Below are 12188 nucleotides of genomic sequence, written 5' to 3'. Positions count from 1 at the left end.
GGGACCTCTGAATATATTTGATTGATATGACTGATTGATATGACTGATATATTTTGTCAAAACTTTATATGGGAATCTATGAAACGATTTCAATGACATATTGTTATCTTCATTTTCTTTGAAGCCCAATCTTTTTAATTTTTTATTAAATATTATTATTTGATATTATTAAATATTACTAATAAGATGATTGTTGAAAAAAAAGTTTATGCTTTTTATTATATTTTATATACAAAAACAGTGCTTAGTTACTAGTGCTTAGTTACAAGTTTATTTGTCTTTTTTGTATAACAAAAATATTTTTTACTTCTTTATTGTGTATATATCTTAATTTTTACTTATTAAACAGTGAGAAAAAAAACCTTGTTTTTTTCAATATTCCATGAGTTTTCTATGCAACAAACTTTTGCTTTTGTTTTAAAATGTTAAAGTTGCAACACGTTTTGATGATGCAACCATTTCTTTTTTTTTTACAACATCAAATCGTTCTTGATTAAAGGCTTGCCTCTTAAAAAACTAATTGAAAAAAAAAGACAAAATTCTATTTTAAAATAAATTTCTAGATCTTTTATAAATATATTATTTTAAATACTATGAACAATAAATTATTATTATAAATAAATAATTTTATAGCAGTATGTATCTAATTTTTTTAATGAAAAAACACCATCGGTGAAAAACGCGTGACGTTGGTGAATACTTTTGATATCGTCGACCGACATTTTGAGGAGAGTTTTAAAAATTTTTATGTATCCTAATAACCCCAGAAATTGCTTCACCTCCAATAAATAAATGATTCAAAGGCTTTTTGATAACTTCAGCTCTTTTGTTTTAACATACTTTATAGAATCATCTATAAATATTGGTCAATATATATATACTGGTCAATTTTTCTTTTAAAGAATAAATTAGGTGTTTAGCAATTTGGAGTATGTTTTTGTTAACTTTTTGCCGCTATGACTGAAAATCTTTATTCCAATTTTGGTATGGTCGGATACTAAAAAGAAACATTTTATTAAAATTTTTTTTACAACAAATCTTCTAATTATATTACACAAACATAAGTTTACATAAGCATGATATGCATAAAGGTAAACTAAAAAAAAGTTGAAACCCTTAGAGTTAGTGTTAAAACAAGTATTTTTTAGAATTATGGTAATAATTTTATATAATCTCTTAGCGTTCAAAAAAATTATGAACATTTTTGAACCCCATAAATTTAAGGGGGTTACAATTTTTATGTGGTCATAAGTTTTTATCATTAAGAATTTGTTCTATGAAGTTTAAAATTTATTGTTGAGTATTAATTTAGTTAAGAATAGTAAAAAATTTTATCAACTTGTTGCTTCTACGTTTAAAGCAGGGGGTAATAGTTATAGGGATATTTTTTTTCCAGGCTACAATTATTGTAATTTTTTGCTAAGCATCATTATTTGACATAAATATAGGCATATAAATGTTTGGAGCTTGCTCCGTGTCTGAAAGTTAGCTCTTAAAAATCAAAATTGCTGGATCCGCCCCTGCACACATTTTTGCGTTGTAGATGAATATTAGATATCAACAATTAAAAACTTACAACAGTATCCACATATTGCTGGACAATTTATTTTCATAAACCTTTGTGCGTTTTTGAACGAAGAATTGCAATCTTGTATAAATTTTACGCATAATTCCGGGAAACGGTCTTTGCAAGCTAACAATAAACAAACAAAATTTAAATTAAGGCACTGCCGTTACTGCGAATATGTTTTAATCTACTAATTTTTTATTCAGGTTGTTTGTTTATGATTAAATTTTTAAAATAATTAGGTAAACTATTTTAGGTAACAAAGATACATAGATATTTAGGAGTGGTTACGTTAGGTACATAGATGTGTTCACACTTGTTATTTAAATATTTAATTTATTACCATTACACTCTTTGCTGCTGCTTGACAAAGATTTTGGAGTCTTATCCCAACATTGCCCATCAAACAATATGTGCTGTGGAGAAAGCGCTTCTAAATATATTTTAACACATTACAATATATATATATATATATATATATATATATATATATATATATATATATATATATATATGTATATATATATATATATATATATATATATATATATATATATATATATATATATATATATATATATCTTATTTGTAATATATATATATTAATTGCAATAGATGGTCACCCAAGCATTTATAAAAATAGTAAATAAATTTAGAGAAAATCTCTGTTAATTTTAATTTTATATGTCTATGCATAATAAAGTTTATATTATTTCAAAAAAAATATATATATATATTCTGGAAAAAAAGTCAAATAAAAAGATCACATCTATTAAAATAAAATTATAAATAAACAAACTCTATTTAATAAACCAATAAATAATGAAAAAAAAAATATTTTTAATGAGTTGATGTAAAGATGGTTGTGATTTTTAAGCTTTTTCTAGACCTATAGTCTAATAGCCAATTATAAACAAATAGTTTTTCCCTTTCTAGTGCAAAAAAGTTATAAAAACTTTCACTAAATATCATTGAAATTAGTTTATTAAAATCAGAATATTTAAAAATTTGAAAAAAACTTTGGATATTGGAATATTGATTTGAGAAAGACGCAAATTAAACTCCAGACGTAGAATCAAAGTGTTAGTTAAAACTAAAGCTGAAACAAAAACAATGCTTGAAGAAGCTAAAAAAAAATTGCTCCTAAAATTACAATATTCATTACTTATCCTAATTTTGCAAAACTAAACATGCTGGATATTTTAAAAAACCTAGTTAACAAACACAAAAAAAAAATTGAAGATCAAATAATATGAATTTTAAAATAATTTTTTAGAGATGACAAATCTGATAAAACTTTTTTTTTTTAATCTATTGCGGTTTTAAATGAAGAACATGTGATTTAAGTAAGATGTCGAATAAAGTAATTATGGATCCACAGGTACTGGTTCAACTTCAAATAAAGCATCATGACAAGCAACAACAGATCGAGAGTAAGTGATTTAGAAAACCCAAAATGTAAAGTGTGAAAAGTATGAAATGAACAGCCAAAGATATTATAGAGGAACAAAACTCAAAGATAGACTACCATTAGTTCAAAATGCGGAGCACCTCTTAGCATAATTAAAAGATGTAGTAATATTATTACCTAAACCTTTTATTTAATACTATCAACAAGTGTTACAAGAATACTATTATTTAAATATTTTACAGGCATTGCGCTTACCACTCATGTGCCAAAGTAATACAAACAGTATCTCTTCTTTAATTCTGTAAATCCAAAGTAATTACGCAAACTAACGCAAATATGCTGTTTACCCGAGTGCGTGTTTAATTTTGTTGCGTTAACGAACTTTGGTTTACTTAACAGCATTTGCTGTTGCGCTAAGAATAGAAAAAAAATATTTTTTTGCCTGTAGAGTAATTCATATTATCAAAGATTATTATGAACTAAATGCTCAACTACGAGATACTAGTTGATTTACGAAGGATAAATAAAGCATTAAAGTGTTTTAAGAATTATTACAAATGTCGGTTCGTAATCATGTCTATTTAAATGTCAAACAAATTGTTTATCACCTATTATCTTTTTTATCATCTTTATCTATATTTTTATCATCTTTATCTATATTTTTTATCATCTTTATCTATATTTTTATCATCTTTATCTATATTTTTTATCATCTTTATCTATATTTTTATCATCTTTATCTATATTTTTTATCATCTTTATCTATATTTTTATCATCTTTATCTATATTTTTATCATCTTTATCTATATTTTTATCATCTTTATCTATATTTTTTATCATCTTTATCTATATTTTTATCATCTTTATCTATATTTTTATCATCTTTATCAATATTTTTTATCATCTTTATCTATATTTTTATCATCTTTATATTTTTATCATCTTTATCTATATTTTTATCATCTTTATCTATATTTGTATCATCTTTATCTATATTTTTATCATCTTTATCTATATTTTTTATCATCTTTTAAATGTTTTACAGAACTATCTACAAAATAAAATTTTTATTTATACAAAAAAATCTTTGTTTATAAACAACTAAATAGCTTTATATGTATGTATTTGATATTTTTAGGTTTTATTTTTTTTTTACTGTTTTGGTACTTTATGACTTTGAAACTTATTGCAAATCTCAAGTAATGCTGAATAAATAGATTTTCATTTTAAGGTGCTGCATCAAACAACTTACTTTTTTCTGGACACAGTTTGCAAGTGCGTGAACAATAAGTTTTCATTGTATTTTTATCATTTTCACATAACCCCATGTTTTTCCATGTATCACAAAATCCGGATTTTTTTTCTTGTTCGCTATCTTCACACGGCTCTAAAATAATATAAGTTTACTTAAATACAATGTTGCCAAGAAAAACAACAACAAAAAAAAGACATTTTATTACATCATTTTTAGACAAAGAAGACCAAGCAGCCGTGAGCACAGAGGTTGCGCACTTGCCTCAGAAACAAAGGATCCGAGGTTCAAACCCCACCTCTGAGTAAGTTTTGTGACATCGGTTAGGAAGGAGGCGTCAACTTCCAATAAAATGCTCATCTGCGGTGCTCTGAGATAAGACCATAAGGACTACTTGGGCAAAAAGAATAATAAAAAGAACTTTCAGAACTTTCTCTTCCTGAAGAACTTTTGATTTTGAGACAAAAAATCTTATAACGCAACTTTAAATTATGTCAGGTTGCTTTAGGCTTATTTTTTTCCTTTTATATATTTTAGCATCTAGCTAAAAAGTACCATATAATTAATAAAAGATATTTTTTATAGATATTATTAAATTTTGTACTGCCATTAGTAAAAACTTATTATTTACCACCTCAAATAACACTGCTTTGTTGTTATTTTACCTTGATTAATACTGTCACTATTACTCCAAATAAAAAAACTTTAATAAAGCTTCACAAATTACTCTCGATTCTTAATGCAATGCAAAAACACAGTAAGTTAAAACTTCACAAATTACTCTCGCTTCTTAATGCAATTATTGAGACTTGACATTCACTATCCAAAGGATGGTGAACTTTAAGTCGTGATTACAATTTAATTATTTCAATTGGTGAGGAAACGGCCTTTAACCATGTTAAAAAACAAAAACATGTATGATCCTATTCATTCAGTGATAGTGAAGATTGTTTTGTGTGTGTGTGTGTGGTTTCTTTTGGTAGTTATTAAGGTACTCCAAAAAGACTTAACGATCTGATCGCAAAGTAACGCAACAGAGCGTTTAACCAGGAAGTTCACTCCTCCTTCCGTACCAATATAACTTATTTATCCAAAGTCAACATCAAACCTCAGAACATCGAACCTCAGAACATCGAACCTCAGAACATCGAACCTCAGAACTCTTTTTTCTGAGCCAGAACTCTAACCACTGCCCCTTGGCTGCTAAAATAACCATTTTTCTAATTATTGTAAATACATTGTTTTGAAATCTTGAAAATTATATTTTTGTATTAAATTATGCATCACCATACTCATAACTTGAACCATCAAAATTAGTATACTTATTTTCTATGTGAGTTTAATTTCTTAACAACCGTAAATCAAAGTTTTTAAACAAAGAATTAGTAATTTTATATTTCATTTTTAAAACACCAAAAAATTAGAGTTTTTGAGAAACTTTTTTAATATTCAAATTAACTATTATTTTCAGACGAAAAATTTTTAATTAAATTTTTTTTATGCAACACAGTATATTAAATATAAAAGATTTTCCGTTTTTATAACTGGAATAGCGTAGTTTTTAAAACAAACAATCATCCTTCTTAGTTTCCAGGCTGCGAAGAGCATAAATTGTATGCTCTTCGCAGCCTGGAAACTAAGAAGGATGATTGTTTATTTTTAAAAAATTCGCTATTCTAGTCATAGCAACGGAAAATCTTTTACTTGTATATATATTACGAAAATTACCCCCTAACTGTATAAACTATTCTTGTTGTAAATCTTATCAATGTAAAATAAAATATCAAATGTAAAATGGAAAGAAATAAAAATAAAGTAAATAAAAGCTTTTTTACTTTTTATTACTATTTTTTAGTAACATCATAACATGGTTTTATTTTCATTTCTGTGAACAAAAAAAAAAATTTTTTTTGAATGTTTCTTTTACTGATCATAGAAAGAAAATTGTAAAACTTCAACGTTTATTCTTTTTGAATCCATAAAAAAAAAAAAAAAAAAAAGAGCGAAAGAGTTAAAAATAAAATTTCCCTCATACACAACTTTTATTTTAAGAAGTTTTTTTTTTTCAAATTTCAATTGCCATGTTTATATATATATATATATATATATATATATATATATATATATATATATATATATATATATATATATATATATATATATATATATATATATATATATATGTACTGTTCAAACTCGATTCATTGACACACACACATAAAAAAAGAAAGAGAGAGAGAGAAATAAATAGATAAATTGATAGATCAAGAGTGAGAGAAAGAGAGAGAGAGTGAGCAACAATGTGCAAGCAATCTTAATTAGTTTTACTTTATACTTAAGTTTTTTATCTTAAAATTTTCTCAAAATCTGTTTATATTGGAGATCATCATTACAAATCATCATCATAAGATTATAATTACCAATCTAAACAATGTATAATTAAAATTAACACTTTGGAAATAAAAATTAAGTCTACCATCTGCAGGGCAAGTTCCATAAAATGCTACAGTGGCATTATGTTCATCTTGACAATTGCTGTATAAAAGATCACAGTAATCTTTATAAGTTATCCCGTTGGTTGCGCATACAACTCCTAATTTCTTGTATTCATTTTTATACAAACAAAATGTTGGACATTCACATTTAGCTTCGTTTGTTGTTTTGTCAACTACACACACTTTGTTTTTCGGGCATTTTAACATGTCGCACTTGCTTTTTGCATCTTAAACAAATGTAAAAAAAGATTGGAAATATGTATATGAACTTTTCCTAATTTATGTTAAAAAAAAATTTAAATGTAAAAGACCTATAAGCGAGAGTGGGGTATAGGCGAACAGCTAAGCGGGAATGCGAATTAAGGAAAACAGTCGAAATTGATCATATTTGTTGCTTGTAAATTAGTCTAACTATTCAGTCAAAAACGCTCCAAAACAATTTTTTTAAATCTTATAATAAAATAAAAATTTGGGGCAAAAATAAAACTGTTGGTGTTCGGAATTACCTTAAGCACGTGGGGTAATTTCGAATACTCCTTGGTTAATCACAAACACTGTTGTGTAAATAATAATAAAATGCTAATTATAATAATTATGTACAAAAATTGTATACTATGCAACAACAACAACAAAACGAGTGGTTATATATTCATAGTAGCTACAAAAAAAATGTTACTCATGGAAAAGTTGCATGAAATTATTAGAAAAAGTTAGGATCAAATTATCGTGAACAACATCCGCAGCTTCACTACTGCACGTCTGGAACTGAGCATGGGATTCCCTCTCAGTATGTAAAAAAGAATTGTCAAATATATTTTTCTATAATGTTGTTTTAACCATGTTTGGAGTTACCCTGCGTTCGCTATTATCCCACTCTCCACTATATAAGCAAATGTGTAATATAGTAGTAAACACATTTAAAAATTGATTTAATACACTCACCACATAGTGAACAAGTTTTTGAACACCTCTCAATCATCAACGCTTCATGAGTTAAACATGCGCCTTGATTTTTTAAATAATTGCAGTCGATTGGTCCATCTTTATCTGAGCATGTGTTTTCTTTAACTTTTAATGAATCTATTATATATACAAAGATATATATATATATGTATGTATATATATATATATATATATATATATATATATATATATATATATATATATACATATATATATATATATTTATATATATATATCTATATATATATATATATATATATATATATATATATATACATATATATATATATATATATATATATATATATTATATATATATATATATATATATATATATATATATATATATATATATACATATATATATATATATTTATATATATATATCTATATATATATATATATATATGTATATATATATATATATATATATATATATATATATATATATATATATATATCCGGGAAAACTGTCGGGTACTCTATTCCGGCGGTTTTCCTGTGTACCTGAAATAAAAAGACTTGGATCCAAAAAAACCCACCGGTAAACCGTGACCGAGCCGGAACATCTCTAACAACAACATGTTCTAATTTTTATATTAAATTTGTATTTAATTTTTATTTAGAAAATTAAAATTCTTAAATCTTTGTATATATACAAATTTAAAAGTAAACTATGATTAAAAACAATAAGTTTGTGGTCATTTTAGGTAAAAAAAATTGCGTTCATATACTAATGATAAATACAAATTAGTTTAGAGTTTTTTATTTTTACTAAATATTTATTATATTTATAGCTTATTGTTTTTTATTTCCAATAAATGCAAATAAATATTGAATAACTTGTTCAAGTTAAATAAGTAAAGATAATACTGCTTGTGTATCGCGTATGGTGTCAATAGCTGACTATACTTGTAAAAATTAAATTAGTCAACACACAGCAGTGAGTAAAGACAATTTAAATGTGGTACACGTTTATACATTTATTCATTCATTTTATTTTCAATACAATATGAATGAATATATTCATTTGGTATTCATTCATATTTTTAGCTTTTTTACTTTTTAATATGTTAAAATCATAATAGCAAATATTATGTTGTGTTAAAAAATAAAAATACATAATATAAATTAAACCTTTATTAATAAGTAAATAAATTCCTAAGTTGTTTTTGTTAACTCCTGATAATCTATTAATCCCAAGTTGTTTAAAATTTTTTTATAAGAAACTATTTGATGAGCTTCTAATAAAAAGTTAACTTTTTTGTAATTTTTTTCTTAAAACTCATGTTTTAGTGTTAAAAAGATGTTAGTATATAAATTACCACATAAATTACAGGTCCGTGGACACAGCTCAAGCAGTTTTTCAGCTCGTTGCACGCAATACCCTATACTTTTATAAAACTTGCAGTCTTTCCATTCTAAAACGTCATTACAACCATCTAAAATACAAAAAAAAGATGTTTATCTTCAAAAAAATAATTTTACTTAAGTTTTATTCCTATAATACTTTTTACATTATTCTATTGAATTGAATTTTGATTATAGGTTTATTTAATCTATAGATATAACTCTCATAAGTACATTTTTTTTGTATGATATATTTATCGTATCGTATTTTGATTAACTTTTTAAAAAGTTACATACAACTTTCCCAATTTTAGATATTTAATTACAGACATATTTAGACGTATTTATTTATGTACTTACATAACTATATATGTAATTAATTTAAATCAACTATCTAAAAAAATTTCCAACAGCTTACTATATTTATTTTGATCTTTATAATTACCGAACGCCCCATCTAGTAAAATTATATTAAATAGTAGAAAGTATATATAAGGATTCATTTTTAAAGTATGCTAACTCAGTTGTGAGATTTAGACTATAATGAAAGGTGTTTAAGAACATTTTATAGAAAAAACACAGTTCATTGTTTACTTTCAAAGCTTGATGGTTGCTTGTAATATGACAACTTTTACCAAATTACTCAATTTGTTTTTTAGGATATTAGATAATATTGTCGGTAAAAAAAGTCTTCCCTTAAAAAGCTAATCTGGAAAAATACTCTTGTCTGAGAACCTTGAATTATCTTTCATATTTGTTTTAATGTCGTAAAGTCAAAACAAGTTACAAAAAAGACGTTGCTTTGAAATAAAAAGATAACTTCATCAAATGACGTAAACTAAGCGACGTAATGATCGAGTTTCATTTTCAGTTTATTATCACACCATTGCGCAAAAACTAAATAAAGCATAAAATTAATAAAATAGTTTTTAATTATTTAATATTAAATGGTAACACATAACTATGCAACTGTTAAACATTTGAAAAAGTTTATTTTTAAAAGTTATTATTATTATTTAAGATAAAAAATTTTAATAGTAAAATTGACTACAAAATTGTAACAAATGTTTATGCAACATTTAAATAAAGGTTGATAAGAGTTTATTATTTTAAAAAAAGGTTTTCAGATTACCTTAATGGAAATATAAAAACCTTTTTTTAAATAATCAACTCTTATTAAACTTTATTTAAATATTTTGAGAACCTAAAGTATTTAGTTGACTGAATAATTTAGCGGTTTTAAAATGGTGAAGTTACGGTATAGGGTGCAGTATATCCCTGTCTAGTAACAGACCAACTAAGAATTTCTAATTTAAAAAAAAAAGCTCTAAACCAGAAAGTTGATCTTAAGTGGCAAAATGATTTTTTTTTTTTTTTGGGGGTCTTTGTTTGACAAACAGTTTAAAATTATTTTTGCAAAGATCTTACTATACTGTCTCAAATAAATAAAATATAACTTATGAAATACATTTTAAATTTAAATTATTAAATGTTCAAAATTCTAAATTAAATATTCAAAAGAGATTTTAAATTACATTAAGTAATCATATTACTAACGTAAAGTTACATTTGTTAACGGAAAATAATAACTTGTGTTCAAATAAAACTAATTAATTAGTGTTGTTGTACTTTTCATGCTCACGGTAACAAAGAACAACATTTCTAAACGTTACAAAAATAAACTGAAATTCAATGATTTCAAAGTTGTATATATAAACATAAAAAAAACGTTTTCAACTATTATGGATAGTTTTTAAAGAACTTATAATAAAATAATTTTAGAATATGTTTTTAAATAACTTGAATATTTAAAAGTCTAAATTGCACGATCACCTTAGTTGTAATCGTATATATATACTCCTTTAAGCCTCCTTAATACTCTTTTAAGTCAAAAATAACTTTTTTTTCCTTCTTTTATAATTAAGCTTAGCATGCTTTCTTATTATTTATTTAACTAAGTATGTTAAAGTATTTTAGATATATTAACGTTTTTTTCTACAGCTATATAAATAAAAGTAACACAAAAAATATCTAAGTAGTTTAAACTAAGTAAATCCCTGTCAATGTAAAGTAGGAGTGTTATTTAAGACTCTAGACCATTAAAATTAGCGTTGTTTTAGGCTTTTAATGATCTAGTATCTTAAATACTTATTATCTACTAATTATATCTACTCTTATATACTAATATCTTAAATAATATTGACATTCTCATACTTGGAATTTTATTATGTAGAATATATATATACTTTTTATAGAACTTTATATAGAATATATATATATAGAATTTTATATAGAATATATATATATATATATATATATATATATATATATATATATATATATATATATATATATATATATATATATATATATATTATAGAATTTTATATAGAATATATATATATATAAATATTTTATAGAATTTTATATAGAATATATATATATATATATATATATATATATATATATATATATATATATATATATATATATATATATATATGTATATATATTTATTAGAATGTATATATTTTTTTATATAGAATATAAATACGCATACTTGGAATTTTATTATATAGTAAAGCAATATATTTAAAAAAATTAATAACAACTTGATAAAATTGAAGGTTTAAATTAAAGATTTTTTTTCTTGAATATTTTGGTTATTAGTCAGATCTGTTGATAAAATAACTTGTGTCATTAATGACTTAAAAAATAAAGTATTTTTACAAAATAAACATTCTGATAAAAACACAATGAGTCATGAAAACAGTTTTTAATGTAATTAAGCAAGACAAACGTATCCTTTCCTTTTTTTCTTAACTTTTAATTATTTTTATAATTTTTTCTAGTTTACTAAGGTGCTGTTTTGCGGTGTTCTGTGATAAAAAAAATAATATCATTTTGGAGAACTTTAATATAATAAACTAAATATAGTTTAAAAAATTTTAAAAATTAAAAAAAAATGTAAATAAAAACAATGTAAAAAAAATTATAGTATGTTAGTGCAATCAAGTTAAATTTTAATTTGAAATCTATCTTTATATAATTAAAGAAAGGAGACCAAAATAACTTAGATTTGAAAAGTTCAAATTTAATAATTATAAACATTAAAATAAAATTATAAACATGCGAAAAAAAAATAGAGT

At 23.6% G+C, this 12188-nt stretch overlaps 1 protein-coding gene across 2 annotated transcripts; it reads right to left on the bottom strand.

The window, feature by feature from the left end:
• Nucleotides 1–539: 539 nt before the first annotated feature.
• Nucleotides 540–9869, bottom strand: LOC100208156 (uncharacterized protein ZK643.6). Of its 2 annotated transcripts, XM_065808044.1 has the most exons (8): nt 9458–9864; nt 9015–9131; nt 7669–7806; nt 6708–6953; nt 4232–4366; nt 1911–2000; nt 1577–1693; nt 540–997 (listed from the first exon to the last, which is right to left on the bottom strand). In XM_065808044.1, exons 1-8 carry the CDS (start codon nt 9540–9542, stop codon nt 909–911), a joined length of 1017 nt encoding a protein of 338 aa, XP_065664116.1. In that variant the 5' UTR covers nt 9543–9864; the 3' UTR covers nt 540–908. The 2 variants fall into 2 exon arrangements, with proteins under 2 accessions (XP_065664116.1, XP_065664117.1); XM_065808045.1 differs by lacking the exon at nt 1577–1693 and having other exon boundaries at nt 9458–9869.
• Nucleotides 9870–12188: the final 2319 nt, after the last annotated feature.

The sequence above is a fragment of the Hydra vulgaris genome, chromosome 10 (genome assembly GCF_038396675.1).
Source record: "Hydra vulgaris chromosome 10, alternate assembly HydraT2T_AEP".
In the NCBI taxonomy this organism is placed as follows: domain Eukaryota; kingdom Metazoa; phylum Cnidaria; class Hydrozoa; order Anthoathecata; family Hydridae; genus Hydra; species Hydra vulgaris.
The sequence above is the reverse complement of the archived record's forward strand: the minus strand, read 5'-3'. Positions and strand labels throughout refer to the sequence as shown.

What these genes read in the sequence shown, in the direction of transcription:
- LOC100208156 (XM_065808044.1), bottom strand. Translation starts at nt 9,542, where the DNA reads ATGAATCCTTATATATACTTTCTACTATTTAATATAATTTTACTAGAT. An exon ending in TAAAGATCAAAATAAATATA is followed by an intron (nt 9,132 to 9,457) that starts GTAAGCTGTTGG and finishes TTTGTATTTTAG; the next exon opens with ATGGTTGTAATGACGTTTTA. An exon ending in AGCAATATGTGGATACTGTT is followed by an intron (nt 998 to 1,576) that starts GTAAGTTTTTAA and finishes GTTTCTTTTTAG; the next exon opens with TATCCGACCATACCAAAATT.